This window comes from Macaca nemestrina, chromosome 12, assembly GCF_043159975.1.
Source record: "Macaca nemestrina isolate mMacNem1 chromosome 12, mMacNem.hap1, whole genome shotgun sequence".
Classification (NCBI taxonomy): domain Eukaryota; kingdom Metazoa; phylum Chordata; class Mammalia; order Primates; family Cercopithecidae; genus Macaca; species Macaca nemestrina.
The window spans coordinates 111407104-111432761 of NC_092136.1; the positions used below are offsets into that span (position 1 = coordinate 111407104).

At 36.6% G+C, this 25658-nt stretch overlaps 2 protein-coding genes across 8 annotated transcripts in view; one reads left to right on the forward strand and one right to left on the reverse strand.

Annotated features, from left to right (window-relative positions):
- The window catches only part of LOC105493625 (BTG anti-proliferation factor 4), a 113195-nt gene that overhangs the window by 20464 nt on the left and 67073 nt on the right, over window positions 1–25658 (reverse strand). For 2 of the 4 annotated variants that reach the window (XM_011761433.2, XM_071075962.1), the window contains one exon: window positions 1854–1951. The exons of the other annotated variants lie outside the window; for them this stretch is intronic. The gene's annotated coding sequence lies outside the window, so the exon portion shown is untranslated. The remainder of the gene's footprint in view (window positions 1–1853; window positions 1952–25658) is intronic. 4 annotated transcript variants of the gene reach the window in all.
- HOATZ (HOATZ cilia and flagella associated protein) lies at window positions 11–25582 on the forward strand. 4 transcript variants are annotated; one of them, XM_071075965.1, is made up of 7 exons: window positions 11–264; window positions 775–819; window positions 1307–1377; window positions 16398–16472; window positions 22300–22359; window positions 22957–23009; window positions 25321–25582. In XM_071075965.1, the coding sequence occupies exons 1-7, from the start codon at window positions 39–41 to the stop codon at window positions 25376–25378; spliced, it is 588 nt and encodes a 195-aa protein (XP_070932066.1). In that variant the 5' UTR covers window positions 11–38; the 3' UTR covers window positions 25379–25582. The 4 variants fall into 4 exon arrangements, with proteins under 4 accessions (XP_070932066.1, XP_070932067.1, XP_011759740.1 ...); XM_071075966.1 differs by lacking the exon at window positions 25321–25582 and adding an exon at window positions 23863–24058; XM_011761438.2 differs by lacking the exon at window positions 16398–16472.

Consider the following 25658-nt stretch of genomic DNA (forward strand, 5'->3'; position numbering starts at 1 on the left):
GAGGGGCAAGGACGCTTGGAGGAGCGTCCTCAGTTGCCATGGAAACGGGACCCAGCGAAGAACCTAGCGGCCAAAAGGAGTCCCAGGAAATTTGCCCCCCGGGATTACTGGTATTTGCCGGCTCCTCAGAACAAGATGCCAACTTGGCTAAGCAGTTCTGGATCTCGGCGTCGATGTATCCCCCTAGCGAATCTCAGCTGGTGCTGCGCAGAGACAGCAGTCAGCGTCTGCCGGTGGCGCGGCGCCGGAGGAGCAGAGGGTCTGGTGAGTAGAGTAGTGGCCTCCTGTCAGTCACATCTGCCTCCACCGTAACCGGCCTGCAGATACCAGAGCCCCTTCCAGGAGAAATTGCAATGGTATATACAAATAGTTATAGGTACATACAAATACATGTATAGTTCCTGAACCCTTCCAACAACCCTTCCACCCGAAAAGGATCAGTAGTATATTTGTTACATCTGAACACACGTTTCCCTTAAATTATAGCATCTATTTGGTAAACAATATAGAATAATCTGAGGAAATGCTATTTGTTGGCTGAAAGGATAGTTTACACAGTTGAATTCAAATACACAGTTGAATTCAAACATGAAAAGCCCTGGAGAAAGATGAAGGTGGAGTCAACATTACTAATGAACTTCCTGGACCTGGAAGACCCTAGCGAGGCCTAGAATGTGGAACTGTTATGCAATTGTTATGGTATAAAATATTCAAACGCCTTTAATGTTGTGGTCTTTTCCAATGATTTCTTTACTTCCCTTTTGTATTTTTTAGAGAACAGTCACTCCTCGCAGTCTTCTCACCTTGTGAGTAACAACAGTAAGTACCAAGTTTTATGCCTTTCAGCATTCTGACTCCTAGGTTCATCAGAAAATAGGCAATAAGTACAAGGGTACTACTTTACACTGTAGTATAACTTTCTGAATTGCACACCTAAGTCCCTGCTGAGGGACCACCCTGTTTATCCAGAGGACAATGCCTAAATTTCTTTAACAGTTTGAACAGGAATGTAGAAATTGGAATCTCTGATCCTGCAGATATTTTCTCTTTTGAGACCTTTTCTTGTCTCTAGACTACAGCTTACTCATCATCTAAAGAGATTAGAGGTTCCCTGCAGCCATAGCTAATTAATTCAGTCTCTAAATATTTGGAAATCTGGTTTATAAAGTTTCAATACACCACATGTACTTTTGTTTACCTTCCTACTCTATGTATTCCCTTTCAACCTGTATCCAATTTTATATCAATTTTAGTATAAAATCATGATAAAATTATTTCAGATTGAATTTGACTTTATTCCCTCTAGAAAATAGAAACATCTTTGCCGAAGCCCTGAAGATACAGGAATCTGAGGAGAAAGTAAAGTATCTCCAAAAGGTAGGCCAATATTTCAGAAGATCATCTGATTGTCATTAAATGTCTAAATAATCTTGACTTTTTAAACACATGCATATTTAAAAATCTGCTACTTCTAGTGCATCAGCTTGAGCAAAATAAGGAAAACCTTTATTAGAATTTCAATTGAAAATTAAATTCTATTCAACATTGACTATTATCAATCTCAGCAAAAGTCCAAGAATGTATAGGAACAACAGAACCAGAGAGAAACAGAAAGAGGTGGAGTCACACACTTTCCATCCAGTAAGGTCCCCAACCATATACAGTGTTCTGAGAACAGAAATAGCATGAGAGGCCAGGTACAGTAGCACACACCTACAATCCCAGTGCTTTGGGAGACCTAGGCAGGAGGATCCCTTGAGGCCAGGAATTCAAGACCAGCCTGGGCTACATAGTAAGACCTCTATCTCTACAAAAAAATTTTTTTTTAATTTGCCATGCCTGCTGGTGCATACCTGTAGTCCAAGCTACTTGGGAGGCCGAGGCAGAAGGATCCTTTGAGTCCAGAAATTCAAGGCTGCCGTGAGCTATGATCTCACCACTGCACTTCAGCCTGGGGGGCAGAGTGAGACACTGTCTTTAAAAAAAAATCATAAGAACAGGAAAAATCAAATAGAATTGATTGTCTTAATAGGTCAAAATTAAATGATCAGAGGAATGAGTCTGTCATCTAGACCTGTTTTGACTAAAGGCTGGAATTAAACACATTGGTGTAGTCAAATCAGCTGAGCACACTAGTCTTTTTGGCAATATCCTTTGTTTGCTTTTCATGATATAGGCATGGCCTTTAACTCAGCAATTAATACAGTGATTTATAGAAACATTTTGTTTGATTAATGGATAAAGTACACTCCTGTAAATTTTCCTATACTGTAAAAGCAAAGATAGAGGATTCGTTTTGGCTGAATATCTTTAATCATTGGACATATTGGCAAACTCTGAAAGACTTATCGGGAATTCTACATAAATTACAAAACAATGCATTTGAGTTTGTTGATCACATTAATTCACTTTGTGGACTACTGGTGATTCCCTCAAACAAATTAGGTAATTAGAAATAGTCAGCATTTTATTCTCTCTTTAGAATATTATGTACTGTATATTTATATCCAGACTATAGGGAGGGGAAAAGCCTAATTTTCAGTGAATTAAAAATCATTAAAAGTCAACTTCAGTGCTTTTGGAATTTAATTTTCATTTTATTTCATTTTAAGAAAGGATTCGAAATAAAAGGTTAAAGACAAACTATTATAATACATTTCTATCAGCTTTTGTCAAACAATAAGATAATATGATGTGAATTACCAGTGGAGGTTATGCTGATAGACTCTTAGGCTAATAATCTTAGAACTGGTTTCCTTGTCTTGGCTCCTTCTATAAATTCATATTAATTACTAAATTCCACAGATATTTATCGAGAACCTGCAAGTACTACACTAGCTGCTGGGGATCCAAAGATAAGATGTGGTCCCTGATCTCAAGGAGTATACAATCCAGTGGAGGAGACAGCCAATTAAGTCAATAATTATTATGTATTATAATATGATAGATGTATGCACATAATACTGTGAGAACACATTGAGGGACATCAAAATCAGGTGTAACAAATCAAGAAAGCTTCCCAAAGGTGCTGGGTTTTAAAGGATTTATAGTTTATTAGACAAAGAATATGCAAAGCAATCCCTCACAATGTATTAGTTGTCTTCCTAAAATCCAAATACGATTGTACTAGCCCTCCTGCTTTTTTTTTCTCCATGGCTGCCCATTTCCTTTACAAGCTCAAGGCCAAACTCCTTAGCATGTTCGAATTCCTTTCCAATCCAACCCTAACCTGTCTTCTCCTACCACTCTCCCCACTTTCTCCTATGCTGTCACCCCAACTCTGTATAGTTGGATCTCAACCACATAGGCCAAGGAACACTGTTTACCCCCTTCACATATATGCTCACAAAGTGATGAACAGGAAAAGTATATTTTTGTTATACCTAAACATGCATAGTATCTGCCAAATTCACATTAAGCCTAGTGGTTCTGCATTGCAATATAGAAGATGATTCCATTTGTTGAGAGTAGAAGACAAGAGGCCTAACAAAACAGTAAGGCAGTGGGAAAGAAAGAGAAGTTACTGAAACTGCCTTCTTAGTATATGGGGAAACTTAGTCAGTACTATCTAGTACAGTTCAATTTGAACAATGCCAAAATACAAAAAGGCAACCAAGAGAATCCTGAAATAACTGAATGCTCTGATAGATATCCTGAGATAATATAATGTAGTATTCATAACAACCAATTGTTGAATGTACATTAGGCACTATACACTAAACTAAGTAATTGACATACATTAACTCATATACTCCTTAAAATAGCCCATTATCATTATCACCATTTGGCCAAACAAGGCCTAAAATGATTTTCCAAAGTCCCCACAACTGGTAAGTGGCAGAGCAGATTCAAAGCCTGCAATCCTAACTCCAAAGTCCATGAAATTAATCCCATAATAGATTTGTTGTATCATAATGATTGCTGACTATGGCATTGTTCAGGTATGCTGCCAAATATTCTAAAATTCAAAACTATGGTATGAATACAAACATGAGAAACACTGTTCCCAGTTCTGGAACTATAAGCTGGTTCTTCATTCTGCAGTGCACTTTCATGTATCCGCCTGAAATGTTCTTCCCCATCTACCTGCAAGGCCTAACTCAAATGCTAGCTTCCGTGAAGCCTTCTCAGGGATTACCCAGAGACTAGCAGAATAAATAGATTTCTTCTCTGTGCTGCCATGGCAAGCCACATATCCTTTCTCATAGTATTTGTACAGTCTCTGATATGTATTGCAGGTCATTGTGTATGTTTATCTCTTTCCTCCTAGATTACAGGCACCACAGTGTAGTAGATTTTGGAGACAACAAGATGGGTTTGGAAGCCTAACTCTGCCACTTACTATTTGTGTGACCTTGAGCAACCAGTTTAACTCCTGCGATGCTCAGCTTCCTCATATATAAAAGAGAAAATGATTTTTTTTTTAATATCCACCTCATAGAGTTGATATAAGGTATGTGAAGCGCCTGGCCACAGTTTACCCTCAACGAATGCATTCTATAAAGGCAGGGGTCATGTCTTATTGGTTAACCTAGTGCCTTTTTGGTTATTGAAACTCAGCAAATCTTTGTTTATTGAATAAATAAATGCATAATTAAATGAATAAAAGAGTAAATGAAGGCCCTATATACTGATATTTCAATTTTGTTTAGCTTTTTCTGCATAGACTCATCTGGCAAATTTTTGGCTGATAATCTTTACAAGAATACGCCCAAAATCTAATCTGTTAGCACATCACCTCTCTCCCTAGTTCTGCTTTATCTCATGGGTTATAGATATAATGGGAGGAAACGCGACTTCTTGTAATTATTGAAACAGAATCTGGTTTTGGATACCACTTTTTTTCTAAGTTGATAATGTTGTCTCTGCATTGCTGCCACCACCATTCTAGAATTTTTAGCTTGATGTTAGAAAATAGATGAGGATAGGGTATCTTTTTAACTAACAAAACATTTACAATGATCTATTTAAGAGAATCTTCTACATGTTTTGAACACAGGCATTAATAAGTAAATTCCAGGTATAATTTTCATCTCAAATTGGGAAAAAACATTACCCATAAATTCTCTTTAAGGTTTATTCTTCCACTTTCTCCTTAAAATTAATGAAAATCTAGAATTTAATTTCTCTCCTGAAAGTACCTTTATAACCCTCTCTCCTCAATGGATATTGATTTTTCATTTGTTACAGTTTTTTACACTTGAATATTATTCTCCATTTTGGAATATTTTCCAGGTATACATTATAACAAATGCTTTTGGTTAGTGATCAAAATGCTATTAATCACAACTGCTATTTCTGTGATGGACATCCATGGCAGGAAATCAAAAACAATTGAGCCTGTCAAGATTAAATGGCTTACTATGTCCATAAAGGAAACCTCACAGCACTGCACTGGACCATTATTCTTCCTTTGAGAGTTCTAAAGTAGTCTGAAAACATTATAATAAGTGGATAGTCAGCTAATTCTTTGAAATCATAAAACTAATTTGCTTTTTAGTTTTGCCACCTTTAAGAAAGCTCTTTAGCTGATTATCTCTTTATGAAAAGAATTATAAATAATTCATTGCTGGGAGAAGGAAGAAGAGGTCAGAGCAGTATTTGAAGGCATATGTGTAAATGACATATTTGGAAATGATCTGTAATCATAGTTTTAACATGAATGAATATAAACCAAAGGTTTTTACAGGGAAAATATGCAATCTGCAGAACAACATCCCAGGCATGCTCCTTATTTGGGAATGGGGTTTTAATCTGTTCTATTACACTTTCTACACAACCAATAATGTCCATAGTATAAGTCTTCCTCAAAAGTTTGTTATATGGCACTTCTTTGAACCAGAAGCATGTTATGCTATGATGAGAACATTACAGTAGTCCTCCTTCCCATGATTTCACTTTGCTTGGTTTCAGTCAACCATGATTCAAAAATATTAAATGAAAAATTCTTGAAATAATTAATCCATAAGTTTTAAATTGCTCGCCATTCTGAGAGTGTGATGAAATCCTGTGCCATCCCACTTGGGATATGAATCATCCCTTGGTCCAGTGGATCCATGCTGTAAACACTACATGCCTGTTAGTGACTTAGTAACCGAGAGAGAGATCACATTCACATAACTTTTATTACAGCATATTGTTATGTGCTCTGTTTTATTATTAGTTATTATTGTTAATCTCTTACTGCATCTAATTTACAAATTAAACTTTATCATAGGTAGTATATATAAGGGAAAACATAGTATATCTAGGATTCGGTACCATCTGCAGTTGCAGGCAACCACTGAGGGTCTTGGAATCCCATCTACCAGCATTGCCCTTTAAATGAAATTCATGCTGCAGCCATTTTGAACTACAAGTGTGTAGTTCCAAGAACCCAACAAAGTGTTTCATTTTTCTGTGACATTGAACCTACAGTTTCTTCTGCCTGGAAATGCCTTTCTCCCATTTCTTCCCACTTAGCTAATACCTACTTGTATTGAACTGTAATCTGTATTCTCAGAAGAAAAAAAAAAAATCTTAGAACTTCAAAAGGTTGTATTTTTAGACACTGAGTCATGAAAGTGGAAAACTTTTTAACATTATCAACTGTTGGATTATCACTTTCAAAGAAGTGAAAGGGATACTTTGAATCATTATAAGTTAACTTCAGAGAACCAAAGCAAAAATGTAGGGAATTTCCTCAGTGTCATTGCCAAGATGCTCAGATAAAAGAAAATCCTCTTTTGTGTCAAAATGATAGGGATCGACTTCCGAGACAAACCTAAAATTTCTCAGTAAGTGTTACCTGGCTTTTAGTTTTGCTTTCCCACCCTAATATAATATTTATAAAATTCCTTTTCCTCCATAAAAGAAATACCAATAGGAAGTGGTGGATTTTCCCTTCACCAATAAAGGATGTTTAGTCATTTAAATTATTGTTCTTCTCTTCCTAATTTGTCAAAGCATTCAAGTGGAAAAGTCATAAAAACAGACTGTGCATTTATAGTAACAAGCAAATATTTTGATAGTAAATGATAATTAAAAGATTATATTAATGTACATATGTTTTATGCTTTTATATCATCCATAAGTACCACTTTGTTTTCAAGTTATTCAATGTTGGGGAACATTTTTAGTCGACAGATGAGGTTCCCCTCTAAATCTTATTTAGTAACATCTACAGTCTGTAAAATCATAATTAGGAAAGGAATGAGATGTGGGATCAAATAGCTGAATTTGGCTACTCTGGGCACACTGCCTATGTGGTAGCCCTGCTCTGCAAAGAGTAGTTAAAAAAAAAATTTTTTTTTTGCTGAATTCATTTGTCCCATATAGACCCAGCCTCAGAGTTCTATAGGGACATGCCCCAAATGCATCTCTTCCTCTTTTTTCCAGAGATCTGTGTATTATATCTTCTATACATTTCACCTTAAGAACAAAATGAAAAACACTTTAAACGCTGAGCTAATATTGGGCAAGGATCCACATTTATTATCTGTTCATAAAAACATAATTAAATGAAACTATTAAATGCAAAATGAAGCAAAAAAGGATCATGTACATTTTTCCTTTTTTAAATTAATGCAGAACTATCTATTTGGTTCCACTTACATGAATCCTTATTGTTCAAATTAGTAAACACTTTATAAGCAGCAGGGCAAATCAAGTCGAGTTTATTGAAGAACTGGAATGATTCTGTGGATCAGGTAACTCAGAGAATAACCATGACACATCTGAAATTAAAGCCATTATCCACCCTTGTACTTTGCCTCTATCTAAGGCAAGATGAAAACATTCTTAGGCAATTATATCAGAGCTAGATAATAAACGATTGATGTATCTATATTTACTTCACTTTATCATTTTCTGTGATAATGTATTCTAGTCACATAAAGTGTGGTCAAGAAAGCCTCAGAGTCTGATGATATAGTCATTTGTCTAGTTCACTCTTGAAATTGAACAGTTCCCAAGCCACTGTATTGGCAATATAGTAAGACCCTCATTATTCATGGATTCCTTATGTGCAAATTTGCCTACTAGCTATAGTTTATTCACAACCCCAAAATCAATACCCATGGCACTTGCATGGTCATTTGCAGACATGCAGAAAGTGGTAAAAAAAAAAAAAAAAAAAAAAAAAAAATTGAAGCCAGGCACGGTAGCTCATGCCTGTAATCCCAGTACTTTGGGAGGCCAAGGCAGGCGGATCACCTGAGGTCAGGAGTTCGAGAACAGCCTGACCAACATGGTGAAACCCTGTCTCTACTAAAAATACAAAATTAGCCAGGTGTGGTGGCACATGCCTGTAATCCCAGCTACTCAGGAGGCTCAGGCAGGAGAATCGCTTGAGCCCGGGAGGCGGAGGTTGCAGTGAGCCGACATCACGCCATTTAGCCTAGGCAACAAGAGCGAGACTCCATCTCAAAAAAAAATTTTTTGAGTTGCTCAACACACAACGTTCACAGCTGAGGTTGAACAAGGTGATGCTTTGCCTTTGTGTTTCACTCTCATAACTCCAAACAAGAGTCTTTTTGTTATTTCATGCTAAGCGTTTTTTGTTTGTTTGGTTGGTTGGTTTTTTTTTTTTTTTTTTTTGCTCTTTTTTGGTGATTTGCTGTTTAAAATGGCCTTGAAGTACTGATGTTCCTAAGTGCAAGAAGGTTGTGATGTGCCTTCTGCATAAAATATGTGCATTAGATAAGCTTTGTTCAGGCATGAGTTACAGTGCTATTATCATGAGTTTAATATTGATAAATCAACAGTATATTTTAAGGTGTCTTTAAACAGAAACACACATAAAACAAGGTTATATATTGTTCCATTGATGAAACATTATGACCAGCGGCTGGCAGGAACCTAGGAGGAATGGTTTAGTATTCACTGATTCAGTGTTTGTGGTAACATTCTAGAACATAACTATGACAAACAATGAGAATCAACTGTACTCCTAAAACTGGTTGAATCACAGTTTAATATACCAAGACTTTCACTATCTGCCTCCTGCCATACCTCCCCAGCCTCATCTACCCACCATCCCCCTTAAGTGCAATTCATATTATAGCCATTTTGAACCACTTATAGTTCCAAGAACCCACCAAGGAGTTCTGTGACATTAAACCTACAGTTTCTTCTGCCTGAAATGCCTTTCTCCCATTTCTTCCCATTTAGCTAATACCTACAATTAGCTGTTTACAGTTCAATAGTCACAGTCAAGCCTTTTCTCACCCTCACATATCTCCAAGTCTGATATAAATGCCTCTTTCTTTAATTCTGTAGGACCCCAGGCATCCCCCTGTCATCATCCTTGAAATATAGTACTGTGGTGTCATTGATCTGTTTCTCCTGTAGCTTCCAAAGTTCCTTAAGGTGAAGGACCATGGGTTTTTTGACATTATAGTCACAGGGCCTAACAAATAGGTGATCTACTGACCCACCAAATAAATGTTATGAATGAATAAATGGATTATCTAACTTGTCTGCACCAAATTCTGCATGATAGCCCAGTTCCTCAAGCTACGTGTCATATGAAGTATTCATTTAATAGGAAAACTTGCAAGAATATATTAACCAAGACCCAGAGGCCTCACAGACTCATAGGTGCTGAACAGACATGCAGTCAGTTGAGCAAAAGGATGTGGGAGCAACAGACAAGAATGGAAGTACATTGTGCTCTGTAGGTCACAGAAGAAAGTCACAGTAGATGAGCAGAGCATTGCATGTTCTCCAAAGGAAGTGATTCCAGAAAAATTTGATAGAAGTTTAAAAACATCACGCCAAGGTTTAACAGCATGTAAGAGAAACCCTGCCATGGGCATTGGAATGTAGGGTCAGGAGTGGAAAAGAGAGCAGAACCGCTGTCCCAGAGAATCTGGAATGCTAGACAAGAAATTGAGACGAGGAATTGGACACAGGGGACAAGATAATATTCCATATACTAGAACTTTGGTACCAAAGAGATGCTTGGCCAAAAAAGGAAGGAAAGAAAGCAGCATACTGGAAGCATATACCCTTCTCCCAACTCCAATCACATTGCTTTATGTTTGTGTCATTCCTTACTGCCATATGCAGAAAACCCAGAAAGTTTAGAACCATCAATACAGGAGACAAATTGACCTAACTATGATTATTTTGACTTTCTGGGCCAAGTCAAAAAAATATTCAAAAATCTATTTACAAACAGTTGATTTTATTGTTGATATAAGCTTTGATGAATAGCTTTTTAAAGAAAATGTGCAAATTTTCTTTTTCTTTTTTTTTTTTTAGACAAGGTCTCACTCTGTCACCCAGAATGAAGTGCAGTGGCATGATCATGGCTCACTGCAGCCTCAACTTTCTTGGGTTCAAGTGATTCTCCCACCTCAGCCTCAGCCTCCAAAGTTTTTGGGACTACAGGTGCACCCCACCACATCCAGCTACATTTTTTGTATTTTTTGTAGAGGGAGGGTTTTGCCATGTTGCCCAGGCTGGTCTTGAACTCTTGAGCTCAAGCAATTTGCCCACCTCGGCCTCCCAAAATGCTGGCATTACAGGCGTGAGCCACCACACATAACAGGAAAATGTGCATATTTTCATTGTAACAGTAATTTAGCAATTTGTTTAAAAAAAAACCCTAAAAGTTATTTAGGATAAACTTTGAAACTTTTATTATAAAGGACACATTTTTGGAGCACTGAATAACTAAAAATAGAAAAAAGATAGTTCTTAATTATGGTTACGTTTTATATATTATCTTTGCATTCTCTGGAGTTTCTGGTCATAAATGCTGCCAATAGATAAAATAGCTGGTAGTATAAGTGTAGACATTAGTCTGTATGTGTGAAGTTGGATTGGACATTGTTTAGGTTTTACTCCAGACATGTAGGCGCCCTGCACTGAAATCATGGAGCCGAGTTGAACTTTACAGAATGTTGGCCAGAAGCAACTGAAAACTCTGTAGGCTTCAAAAGAAATCTAGGCAAGTTAGAGGTCAACAATGAAAAGGCAATGTCAAGTTCAAGCTAGAAGGGCCAAGCAAAGCCACAAACAGTAAAATGAATCATAGGCCCAAAGGATGGGAGAATTTTATTTGGAAGAATTGTGCAAGATTCATTCAACAAATATTTATTGAGCACTTCTATGTGCCTGGCACTGTGCTAGGCACTGGAGTACAATGATGAACAACAACAAAACATGTTTTAACCCATTTCCCATTTAGAAAATAAAAGTGCAGCTCGCTGCCAGCACAGTGTTCTCGGGGCAAATGGGAAATGGGTCAAAGATATGAACTCTGCCCTTATATGAAATTTGGAGTCTAGTCAGGGAGAGAAATATTTCTGAAAGAATTACAGTGATGTTAGGATAATTTAATAGGGTGGTATTGATCCAATCAAGGGAATCAGGGAGGATTTCTACAAAGATTAACCAGACTAAGATTTAAAGGAAGAACAGGCATTAACTAGGTCAGAAAGACAGGGTGGAAGGAACATTGGAAGAGCATTCCAGACATCGAAAACAGCACGTGCAAAGCCCCTGTGCTGGGAACAGGCACCGCGCATGTCAAAAGCTGAATGGCTAATGCGGTAATGTGGGAGGAAGGTTAGGCTCCAGTAAGAACAGTAAGAAGACACTGAAGGGTTTAAATTGGGGAATGAGAATATCACATTTGCTTGAGAAAGATCAGCAGATTGTAATATGGAGAATGTATTGAAAGTGGCCAGAGCAGAAGTGGAAAAACGACTGGTGGCCATCACAAAACTTCAGTCGGGAGGTGATGCGATGTGATTTAGGATCATGCAGGTAGATGAGAAAGACCAGATAGATTGAAGGGATAGTTAGGAAGTAAAATAACTAGTAATTAGGGTTATATACTAGATATGGAAGGTGAGGTTACAGCAAAGTATCAAAGATAACTCAGTTTTCTAGTGGCTTGTATAACAGGATGGGTAGTGTCATTCTCTGAAACAAGAAACATTAGATGAAGATCAGGTTTGGGGGTTTGTAGGGGAGGGACTACAAGTTTAGTTTAGACTTATCTAGTTTGAGATGCCTTTGAGAAAAGCAGGTGAACTGTCAAGCCTGTGAATATATAGGTTAGAAACTCAAAGAAGAAGTATGAGCCAGAGAAGAAGTTTGAGGTGATCTGTGTGGGGAATCCCTAACCTCTCCTTAAGTCCTTATGGGCAGAATAGGAAAGACATATCTGAAAGATGAGGTCAGTATCATTCACCCGCTCATCATGTCTGTATAACCAGCAACAATGAAAATCTTCAAGACTCAGTAGTCTTTGCCAAGGAAGAGCTTTGATAATTATTGCAAACTGAATCATCAATAACATATAATTCAATCATACAGAGTTATCCTCAATATATGTATACTTTGTTGAATTTTAAAATGCAGTGTTCGTTTTATGCTCATATTTTCTCAATATTAAAATACAAATCTCACTTATTACTTTTTTAAGATAAGTACCTTTTAAAGCAATATTAAAGCAGTTTTTAAAATCACTTATACTTCTGCTCTGCATGCATTTTGTCTGTGTGTAAATGTTTTAAAATCTACGTTCTTCAGGCAATTATTATTGGTAAAATATATGTAACAGAACTAAGAAAATATGTGTAACAGAACCAAGAAAATATACATTTTTTTCCTCACAACAGATAAATTCATACTTGATTGAAATCTGCATTTAAGAAAAATTGTATCGACTCCCTCTTATGTAATGACTATTTTTTTTCTCATTTTAGTAAGTTGTTATTTTTCAAATGAAAATATATATGTCAGACCTAGGAACTGAGCCAAGATTAAGCAATTTCCAGGAGGTATAGAAAGGTGCTTAGATCTGCATCTTTTTCCTGCAAGTCAGCATTCTTCCTTTCTCTGATTAATAACCCTCTAACATCTTCCATCCACTCCCATAGATTACTATAGTTAGGTCTATCTTTTAAAATCAGATTATACTGGAGAAAGCCTTCTCACTGATTATTCAGCCTGTCTTTTAAAGCACATAGTAGATAATTTGAGGTCCAATAGTTCTGTATCTTATTATTAGAGTAGATATAAATTTCCTATATGGTAGTTGTAGAATCAACACAGCAGATCTCAGTTAATAAGCACAGGGAATGGTAGTAAATTCATAGAGTAAATTCATAGTTGAAGCATTCTGTTATCAAAATCAGCAAGCCAAGGTGCATACTGCTTTTTGAAACCATGCCCAAATATGAGACTTTATAAAACACTAAATGGATAAAAACCTTACGTCAATCATAATTCTCACCTTCCTCATGATTGCATTTGTAACATAAAAATGAAATGGAACCCACTGAGGAGTCAGATTCTTTCTGAATATGAACTGAAATTCCCTAGTACACCTACAGACAGTTAACTCTCAACCATTGGGATAGAATTAAAAATTAAGGCTAGGTATGGTGGCTTAATGCCTGTAATCCCAGCACTTCAGGAGGCTGACCAAAGTGGGAGAATGGCTTGAGCCCAGGAGTTCAAGACCAGCCTAGGCAACATAGGGAGACCTCATCTCTACCCCCCCAAAAAATTCATTTTTTAATTAACTAGTTGTGGTGGCATGTGCCTGTGGTCCCAGCTACTCGGGAGGCTGAGGTGGGAGGATTGCTTGAGCCCAGGAGGCAGGAGGTGGAGGTAGCAGTGAGCCCTGATCATGCCACTGCACTTCCACCTGAGTGGCAGAGCAAGACCCTGTCTCAAAAAAAAAAAAAAAAATTTAAATTCTGGAGCCTCAAGGAAATAAAAATCAGATAATGTTCTCAATTTCTGTCAAACCATAGAACTTCGGCTCTGCCTAGGTAATATTCTGAATTTGGAATGTAATTCCCATTTTACAATTAATTTATAATTTTAAATCCTTGCATAAATATTTCATTTACACTACGATCTTAGAAAGCTCCTCAGTTTATAAATACCACTATAATTCAACTATCTTTACCCTTTAGCCACATTTTGCAAAGAGCCACATGATACCTTTAAATAAGTAAATTAACTGTGATCAAGGCTGAGCTCAAGCTGGATTAGCTCCACCTGCTGTATTCTGATAAGCAAGCATTTTCTATGAGAATAAGAATGTTTCTGTGAGAGCAGAGAATATATTTTTCTTCTTCACCATGGTTAATAACTCATTTTTAGAGTAAAGACTGAATGAAGAAACCATTCCGTCACTCTGTGTGTGTGTGTGTGTGTGTGTGTGTGTGTGTGTGTGTGTGTGTGTGTTTGAAGTCTGTGTGTTTGAAGTGTGGCAAAAGAAGCACAGGAAATAACGTCCAACAGAACTGGAAATGAGTTTGAATCCTTGGCTCTGCCAGTTACTAATTAGTTAAGTGACCCTGATAAAAGTTCATTTTTACGTGGTTGAGTTTCTTCTACCTGTAAAGAGGTAATAATAGTAATGCCCATCTCACTGTGCTATAAAGATTAAATTAGATAACCTATAAGGAACTCACACAACGCCCAACATCTAGTAGTTACTCAGTGAAAATTTGTTTTTATCTTCTCTGCTTCCCCCACTTCCTTTTTTTAATCCTTTTTTATATCCAAACCATGATTGAAAAATAAAATTTTAGCAGGTTCAAAATAAGCATTAGTATTAAATGGAAATGCTTTGACTAAAAGGGTAACTCTCAAAGCATGATGACTAGATTATTAAAGGCATGATCACTCAAGTATCCACATCCTGATTAAAAGACACAAGATTGGCTTGCTCATAGTGTTAAAATGAGACTCATATTATTTTCCCTTAATCATATATATATATATATATATATATATATTTATTTATTTATTTATTTATTTTAGATGGAGTCTCACTCTGTTGCCCAAGCTGGAGTGCAATGGCACGATCTTGGCTCACTGTAACCTCTGCCTCCCGGGTTCAAGCGATTCTCCTGCCTCAGCCTCCTGAGTAGCTGGGATTGCAGGTGTGCACCACCATGCCCAGTTAATTTTATATTTTTAGTAGAGACGGGGTTTCACCATGTTGGCCAGGATGGTCTCGATCACCTGACCTTGTGATCCACCCACCTCAGCCTCCCAAAGTGCTGGGATTACAGGTATGAGCCACCGTGCCCGGCCCCCTTCATCATATCTTTAGTTATTGCCTGCAAAAAGAAAAATTACCACTGAAGTTATATTTTGAAATTTCAAACACAGAGCAGAAATGTGTAGGCAAAGTTAATTAACCCTTTGCAGGTAAATAAAAAGTAATTAAATTTATCATGATGCCTCCCTCTACAAGTGTAGATTAAAAGGTGAACGTCATAATGATTCTGAAAGTCTAGAAGTGGTCTCAAATAGAACCCCATCGGAAATCAACTGGGAAAGGAATTTTCAACCATTTACTTGCTTTACAACATTTGTCAGAAACCTATGAAAAGGCTAAATTACTGAAGCTGAGGCACTATTGGAAGTGATGAGTAATACAGTGACTATACTCAAGTTAACCCTAGATGAACCCAATTGATTAGTCAATGGTAATTGAAACTAGTTGAGGTGATAGAGATGGTCCTACTCTGCATAAGCCTATAGGTTTTTTGCCTGTTTCCTTTTCGTGTTTGGTAGATAAAATGGCCTATTTGTTATTTCTTGAATTCTTTCGGTAAGTTTATTTTCTCTAGGAAATTGTTCATTTCATCTGGATGTTCAAATTTACTGGTGCAAAAGACTCAGTGTTTTTAACACCTTTTTCATCTCTGCTGTAGCTCTAGTTATTACCTCTTTTCATTTCTAATCATTTGTATCTTTTTTCATAAGTAATTATGCCAAAGTATTATCTATTTTAATAGTCTTTTCAAAAAAACCAACATTTAGCTTGATTGTCCTCTATCGGTTTTTTTTTTTTTTCTAGTTATCCATAGTTGATTTTTATTACTTCTTCCTTCAACTTTGGGTTAGTTCTTTTCCTTCTAACTTCCTTCTCTTTTCACTTTGTTTCTTAATTTTCCACTCTTTCCTAATATACAAATTTAAAACTATAAATATACCTCAATGTTCTATTTAGCTACATCTCATAAGCTATATAGTATTTCATTATTATTCCATTTTAAGTATTCTACATTTCTATTCAGATTTCTAATTTGTCCTATCAATTATTTAGAAGTATGCTTTTTAATTTTCAGTGTATGAGGTCTTTTTAACAGTTTTTATTTCTAACTTAATTATATTGAGGTAAAAAACAAAGTGCCTATCTTCCACTAAATCAAGTTCAAATAGAGATATCTTTATGTCAAGGTTCTCAATATCCCATTAACCTATCCTACCCTTCATCTTTCTAGTCCTCAAAGCACACACCTTGATTCAGTCAAGCAAGGCTTATCACCATGATCTTCATTTATTTTTAAGTGGACTGCTATCTTCTTTCCATCCCCGTGTATAATTTTTTAAACAACTTCAATTGTTTTTTTTTTTTTTTTTAGATTCGGGGCATACATATGCAGGCTTGTTACATGGAAATATTGTGCGATGTGGGTATGAATGATCCTGTCACCCAGGTAGTGTGCATAGTACCCAATAGGTAGCTTTTCAGCCCTTGTGCCCCTCCCTTCCTAACCCCTCTAGTAGTCCTCAGCATTTATTGCTCCCATCTTTATGTCCATGTGTATCCAATGCTTAGCTCCCACTTATAAGTGAGAACATGTGGCATTTGGTTTTCTCTTCCTGCTTTATTTCATTTAGGATCATGGCCTCCAGTTACATCCATGTTGTTGCAATGGACATGCTTTTGATTCTTTTTATGGTTGTATAGTATTCCATAGTGTATATGTACCACATTTTCATTATCCAGTCCACTGTTGATGAGGACCTAGCTTGATTCCATGCCTTTGTGCATAATGTTTGTTATAATCATTTTAACTTAGCCCACAGCTTCTTTAGCTGCCTTTCTCCTTTTGATGAATTATTTTTAAGTCCATAGATTATTTATTTTGGAGCTTCTTTAAGGTCTTCTGAAATTTTTACATGTTTAAAATATCAAAACTTACATTAATATTTTAGATTTAGCAGTTGGATTTATGTAAACATCATTTCCTTTGTGTATTTTTTCACATTTTCTGATGTCTATACCATGTACATACATTGCACTTATAGTCAATGGAAAGAATTTTAAAAGTTTTTAAATTCTCATTTGAGTTAAAACATTTCCCTCAGTATTTCTTAGTCTATCCTCTTAATGTTTTTTTCTCTCCAACTATCTGCTCCTCTCCCTACATAATATTTTTGAGAACTAACTGCATGCACTAAATGTATTTTGTGTGCATTGCGTCTTACTCACATTCTTATTTAATCCTGAGAATAATTCTGTTGAAAGCACTATGATTGCCTCCATTTTACAGATGAGGAAGCTGAAGCTGGAACGTGACTTTTTCAAGGTCACACATCTAAACTATAGTATAAGGGTTTGAACTCAGGTCCATCTGACAGTGGAGCCAAGGAGTTTAACTACTATCTCATACTGATTTCAAGAGTTCTTTGATTCTCTGTGTGTTGAGATGATTGCCAAGTATCTAAGCAAAGAACTGATCCTGGAATCAATTCAATACTCTTGTAAGACATTTTTTATATTATATTCAGTAATTCAGCTTTCATACTATGGTAATCAAGAGAAAATTTCTTCTGGCTATGTAGACAGATAATCAGAGAAAAACACTGCCTCTTTTTTTTTTGAGACGGAGTCTCACTCTGTCACCCATGCTGGAGTGCAGTGGCACAATCTTGGCTCACTGCACCCTCTGCCTCCCAGGTTCAAGCAATTCTTCTGCCTCCGCCTCCCGAGTAGCTGCGACTACAGGCAAGCACCACCAAGCCCAGCTAATTTTTGTATTTTTAGTAGAGACAGGGTTTCACCATATTGGCCAGGAATGGTCTCGAACTCCTGATCTCATGATCCTCTTGCCTCAGCCTCCCAAAGTGCTGAGCTTATAGGCGTGAGCCACCACACCTGGCCCCTCGTATTATTTTTGATGAATGTTTCAGCCTAAAAATTTCAATCATAGTCCAGGAAAGAAATGCAGTTTGCATGTGGGAACCAGGTCTTGAGAAGAAAGGGCCTTTCTTCTAAAGTCTAGTGTTTATTAAGAGCTTTTTTTTATCATTGAATATTAACTGAAAAGAAAGTAACACACCAGAAAATTCGTGGTCAGAAGAATTCGCACTGCATATTTAATAACAAATCATACCTTAAACATCTCTCCTTGTTTCTCCTTTCCTCCCTCAAACTGTATTCACCAACTGAACCATAGGTCACAGGTTGGATCATAAGAATTCCTTCATGCCTGTACACAAAAAGCAGGCAATCTATCCTCTTTCTTCTTACTCTTTTCAAGATTTTAAAAGCACTGAAAGAAAAATTTTCTAATAATAATTGTGTTATAATAGCTACCATTTATTAAATGTTCACCATATGTCATGCATTTCATTAAGCAATTTTTATCTCCAATTTTCACAACAACCTTCCTCACAGATTAGAAATCCACAACTGGGATTGTGGATTCTTTGGTTTACCCAAGATCACAAAGCTCTAACTTAAAGGTCAGTGATTACTGCATAGTTGTGGTGGGGAAAGGAGGACCAGGCGGGACAGTTAAGCTAGAACTTGCCATTCAACACACAGCGGAACTAGGATTCAAACCAAATGTATTTGACTCCACTAATACATATTGCCACTCGAGTCATTTGGCTCTGAAAAGTCAAAAGGAGAGAACCAGACAATTTAACTCTTGAGGTGACACTAAAATTCATTAACCATCTATGAGACATTAAATGTATATGTTATATCACATCCTAATTTTCTGGAATCAATTTCATTTCACAATTTATTTTTTCAGGAATACTGTATATATAAATCATAAATAAAATATATAAATGTAAGTTAATATTCAATGGTCAAAGATGTTCTATGGTCAAAGATGTTATAAATATAAATTCTGAAACCCTTGTATTAACAATTAATTAAACAATTATAAAGTCTTATAAATATAAAATTCCATTAACAAACCCAACCGAAACACTATAATTAGAAATGAAAATTTTTTGTCAATATGAAATTAAGAAGTAAGTTATGCTTCCTTACTAATAATATAAGTTATAAGGATCTTCTCTTACCACTGAATTGTATTTAGCTTTCCTGGCAGAGATTTCCTGGAATATTCCACAATGTTTTTGCTTAGATAACATAATTGTTTACACTAGTTTTGTTATTTATTTCCAGGAAACATGTCCAGGAAGCAGAAATCAGATCATATTTGAAATATTTGTTTCTGGTGTATTATGTGATATGTGATATTTAAGTATCAAAGTCATTTATAATAAAAAAAAACTTGAAGTCAAGGAAAAAAATGAATGAATATATTTGTTATTCTACTATTATTTTTGAATCTTGTAACTAAATGTTTGTCTTTTTTTTTGTTTGTTTGTTTTTGTTTTTTGAGACGGAGTCTCGCTCTGTCGCCCAGGCTGGAGTGCAGTGGCGCGATCTCGGCTCACTGCAAGCTCCGCCTCCTGGGTTTACGCCATTCTCCTGCCTCAGCCTCCTGAGTAGCTGGGACTACAGGCGCCCGCCACCGCGCCCTGCTAATTTTTTGTATTTTTAGTAGAGACGTGGTTTCACCGTGGTCTCGATCTCCTGACCTTGTGATCCGCCCACCTCGGCCTCCCAAAGTGCTGGGATTACAGGCGTGAGCCACCGCGCCCGGCCAATGTTTGTCTTTTTATATTAGAAGCACAGGACAATATAACTTGTCCATGATTTCCCAATAGTGACACAGAAAATAATCATATAATTTTGTTCATAGGGGATTTTTAAAAACTAAATCTACCCACTGTTCAATTTCACTTTCCAAAACTTTTTGTGTTTTGCTTAGGCCAGTAATTGTGGATTACACAGTACAATGATTGCATTCATACATCATGACTCAATCAATTCAACAAAAATTCATTGAGTATCACATACAAAGCACTGCTAAGCTCTAAGGAAGGATAAAGAGATGAGTAAGATTCTGAAAGAGACATGATAGCAACTAAGAGATAAAGTAGAAGTAAGATCAATACCATAATAAAGGTATAAAGTGCTACGTAATCACAGTATGAGAGCAATTAATACTGATTGAATACATGTGTAATGGAAAAGTTGGAAAAGAAACTAACATTGAATACCTCCATTGAAAATATCCCAGGTCTTTACGGACATTATTTTATTCAATCTATGCAAGTTGACAGATATTGTGAAACAGTTTTCAAATATACTCTGAATATTTTTCTTTCAGTAACTGTGATATATGTTGCTTAAAACTCAAGTAAAATGTAGAAATCCTATCTCAAAATACATAAAATTAAAATTTTGTAGGCTTATAAAAGGCAAGCTTCATATCACTTAAACAGAATGATGCAAAGCCAAGGCACCCAGTTCACCAGCCCAGACACTGATTACAGCTGCCCAGCATGGGTCCCTGCTCTGTGTGTCTTGATGGATCATGCCTGAGGTTTCTAGCTTCTTTAGCAGATGAGCCATCAGGACTGAGGAACTGCCCTGAAGAAGTACTTAGACACCCAGCAGCTTCTGGGGCTTTGCACACGCTGTTTCCTCTGACTTAAAAGCTTTCTTCCCCATCTTGTCTCCATCATTATCTGACGACTACCACTTTCAGGTCTAAAGCATAGACATCACCTCCTCTGGGACATCTTCTGAGTCCCCACCTCTACTCTTAATTAAGTGTCCTTGATCTTCAGTTCATTCATTGTACCCTATATTAACCCCAGATAGCACACTTGAAACTATTTACTTGTCTTCTGCTACGTAAGTCTGCAGTCACCTTGCAGGCAGAAACTGTGTTATGTTCAGCCACTAACACATAATGTTACCTCATAGGCGCTTACTACGGGTTGAAATATGCCCCCCACACGCAAAAATTACGCTGATGTTCTAACCAGCAGTACCTCAGAATGTGACCTTTTGGGTCTTTGCAGATGAAATTAGTAAGATGAGGCCATAGTGGAGTAGGTTGTGCGCCTAATCCAGTCTGACTGGAGTCCTCATAAGACGATTGCCACGTGAAGACGGAGACACAGAGAGAATGCCATGTGACAACAAAGGCTAAGATTGGAGTTATGCAAGCCAAGGAATGCCACAGCTTGCCAGCAAACCACCAGAAACTAGAAAGAAGCAAAGAAACCCTGTAGGTTTCAGAGGGAGCACAACCCTACCAATACCTTGATTTCGGACTTCTAGTTTCCCGAACTGTGAGACAATAAATATTGTTTTAAGCCATGCAGTGTGTGGTACTTTGTTACAGCAGCCTTGGGAAAGTACTCAATAAATTTAGGTAGATGACAGAATCTGCACCTGGCTGTGACAAATCTACGTCTATTCTCACTTCTTATTTCTTTCTTGCAACTTGATCTAAACAGAATTTCTTTGATTTTATCTGGCCATTTGAAGTTATAAGTTTTATTTGTTTGATGTTAGATTATCAGGCTTTTCTTTTGTTCTCATATACACCAGAGGTGATTTTCTGCCTGGGTATCTCCAAAACTTAATATAGATGAATTCTATGGAAAAAATGGAACCTATATTTGCCTATTTTTATAGTTTATGTATTGATAAATCTTCATGCCTGCACTAAGTTAGTTTTTTGCACTTAGGTAAACTCACCTGAGAATGGGCAGGTCTCAATATCTAAGCTAGAAACAGGAGAAATGAAAGAATAAAGCTTTGTTGCCCTATGCAAGCAGCATGCTGTTTGAGCTTGCTAATGCTGCTTCTTGCCACCATTAGTGGCAATTTAGTGTGATGGTCAATCGCTTGAACTTTGTTTCTAAATGGAGCTAGGATCAAATCTGGTTCTGCCACTTAATAGCTTGGGTAAGTTATTTAACCTTACTAAGCTTCAGTTTCCTCACCTATACAATGGAGTAATAGTACTGTCAAACTTCTGAGTTGTTATAAGAAAATAATGACATAATGTCTATAAAGCTGTTATCATAGCTCATGTGGAAAGGTCTTAATAAATATTCATTATTTTTAAAAAGTTAGTTATTATTAGGTGGGAAGAAACCCTCCATTTAGGGTCAATTATGTAAAGCAGCATTTTATTATTTTACAATAAAATTTTACAGCATTTTAATATTTTACAAAAGCATTTTGTAAAGCAGCATTGTCTTGAATAAAAACAGGATTTTGGCACAAACAAAAACATATAAATATATCTTGGGAAAAATATTTTAAAATTCTGCCAATACAAGATGAAAATGGAAGAATTCTACCTTCCATAGGCATAAGTCTTCATTATTGAGTCAAGATACCCACTTTTTTCTTTCTTTAAACAGGCTAAAACAAGAGAAGAGATTCTCCAACTCTTAAGAAAACAAAGAGAAGAAAGGATCTCGGTGAGACCAATAGTGAGGCATTTGGATAATCTATCTCAAGGGATGAATTGTGGCAAATTTGCAGAGGTTTTATAGATTGAACCCTTAAATCTAGCTAGCTATAGTCCAGAGCCATCGATATACCAGAGTGGGGCAAGGTACAGACATCAGATAATTTGGCAATCGTTGATAAATCAAAACTGTCTCCAGAGTTTGCAGCCCTCCTGGCATAAGAAATGAGGTATTATTGTCAGTGGAGTTTATTGTTCACATATTATAAAGCTGTAAGATATTAACATGGGCTATTTTGGTGCTAATATTTGTTTACAATGATTGAGCTTGCCTAGATCATACAAAAATAAATGTTAAATGAAGAGACACAAACCTAGTAAAAATAGTAATAGCATCTTGTAAACTTGTGGATGTACAAAACACACACTCCTAAATAAACCCCAAACTCCCTAATGTGCAACATTTCTGACCCCACCGTTTCCGGATTTAAGAAGCTAGTCTATAAACTCTGATGATTTTACCACAGCTTTTTTTCAAGTGAGTGAATTGCAGTCAGTGCAAGAAGTAAAATTTTACCTTTTTGATTTTTGTTTTGTTTTGTTTCAGAAAGAACTGATTTCCCTTCCTTATAAACCAAAAGCCAAAGAAGACGAAGCAAAGTAAGTTGACTTCTGTCAAAAATATTCTCTCACCTTTTAACTTACTGTGTAGGGAAGCGCTTCTTTTTTCTTACTTTGCCACTTACCCTTAAATCTTCTAGAAACCCACCCCCGTATATTACAGATTTCTTGCCTTGAAAAAACTTTCTTCTCTGCATAGCTATTAAAGCCTGTGTACGAACTTGTCAGTCTGTGGAATATACAAGCATAAGTTAGTGCAAAATGGAAAGCAGCTCAGCCTTGAAGCTCTGTGCGCATTCTCTGTCCCTCCCTTACCATCCTGGGCTATATAGCCACCAACCGTCATGCCTTCCTGACTCCACTATCCCCTATCCACACCTGGCCCACTTCTTTAGTGAATCAGCAGGTGTTTGTAGTTCACCAGCTCTGAGTGGGCTAAGGTTGCTAAAACTAAGTTCATGTAGCAAACTCTCAATGATGAGGGAGTAGCCTTATCTCTGGAATAATGTTAGAGCAGGACTAGGACAGTTTAAGTCTAGAAGAGTTTAAAGGAAATAAGCAAGCAATAGTTAATCACTAACGCACCCCTAATAAGAAATCTCTCCATTTTTGTATTATGACTAAAAACCAATGTGGCTAACTCAACATTAATTTGACAAATATTCATTTTCATACTACATTCAGGGAGAAACAGTTAGAAAGTTATAGAATTTTGATATTTCTCTCATTGGTATTGAGGCTGTCTTTAATGTTATCAAAGTAATACCCTTAAAGAAGAAAGTGTATGTCCACACTAATTTTTTAAACTTCCGGAAAAAAAATAAAAAGATCATTTCATCACCTAGCTATATTATCTACACAATGCTCAGCAACCTAATTTCTCACTTTTTAGCCAGACGATTTGACTCAGCTTCTACAGATGAAGCAAAACTAGCCCAATCAAGAGTGACTTAACGAAACAAATAGCGGATGAAGACTGCTACTTAAATAGCATCAATAGATATGTCTGGGTGCCTTAGATTTCTGCATGTATTTTTACAGAACGTTCCTGTTACTACCCATGTTGACCCATCTAATAATAAAACATTTCACAGCTTGGGCAGATAATTCTGTTAATAATTTAAATAATTAATTCCTTTTGTAAATTAACTTTGTCTTGCATCCTGAAACTTTGAATTTCATTCTATTCTGCTGTGATATCTTCTTACTATAAACTTCTTCTAGTTACTCTTTTTTTTTTTTTTTTTTTTTTGAGATGGATTCTCACTCTGTCACGCAGGCTGGAGTGCAGTGGCGCGATCTCAGCTCACTGCAACCTCTGCCACCCAGGTTCAAGCAATTCTCCTGCCTCAGCCTCCCGAGAAGCTGGGATTACAGGTGCCTGTCACCGCACCCAGATAATTTTTGTAGTTTTAGTAGAGACAGGGTTTCACCGTCTTGGCCAAGCTAGTCTTGAACTCCTGCTCATGATCCACCCACCTCAGCCTCCCAAAGTGCTGGGATTACAGGCGTGAGCCATCATGCCCAGCCTCTAGTTACTCTTTGTACATTCTTTGGGTAACTAATCATGCACTACTCTGTGCCCATATTTTATAATTATTTAACTCTTATTATTGCTTGCATTATTTAACTTTTCCCATATTTTTTGTATTGTCTGTAACTATCTTGTAAGGTCCACGAGGAATTGGGTCACCCAAAGTGCCAGCAAACTGCTTACGTGCTAGACTTCAGAAAGTATTTATAACAAAGAGTTTAGTTTAAAAATATCATGTAATTCAGTGTTAGCCAATTTGGAAAGTGATGTTTGCATACTATACATTAATTTATAAACTTTAAAAACTATTCTAATTATTTTAGACACAATTGTAAAATAATTCCCTTACATATACAGATGGCCCCTTACCGTTCCTCCTTCAACAGATCTTCTTAGTATAATCCAGGTCCTCTTCTGTTAGAAAGAAGGAACCGGAAAATGTGTTCATAGAAAGGTTTTAGTGGCAATATGTTTATTATCCATCCCAGAATATTTGCATTTTAAAAGAAGTCTGAATAAATAAAACAATAGGTAATCCAAATATTCAATTGCCAATGATTAAATCTCAGGAGTCTGACTCTCGAATAAACAAAACACATTTAGGGTAGGAGGGCTCCTGTACCTCCAAACCACACTTCACAGTATCACAACCACTTCTCCCACATACAAGTTTATACTTGGTTGCAAAACCCAACACATAGAATCCACAACAGTGAATTTTTACTGGGAGAATTTTCGAAAGTTGTTTTCATGCTACATCATGTTCACAATGGCAGAGTTCTGTGTATTGGAACTGACTGATATTACTACCAACAGGAAAGTGGTATCAGAGTCAGATAAAGAAGACCAAGAAGAAGTCAAAGCCTTGGACTAATTTGCTTGACACATGACAGAGGATGGCTCACTTATATCTTCACTTTGGAAACAACCTTCTCTTAGATCAGGATCATTGAGATCACTGGCAACACTATAGTAGACAAAGAAATACAAGTTAAATATGCAGATTTCCAGGAATTTTACCAGTTAGTGAATACTTGTGTTAAAATAAAGAAATAAAGGTTACATATGCAGACTTCTATGAATTCTACCAGCTATTGAATATTTGTGTCTATTTTACTTACTGGGTACTACTGTTTGACACCATACCATACATC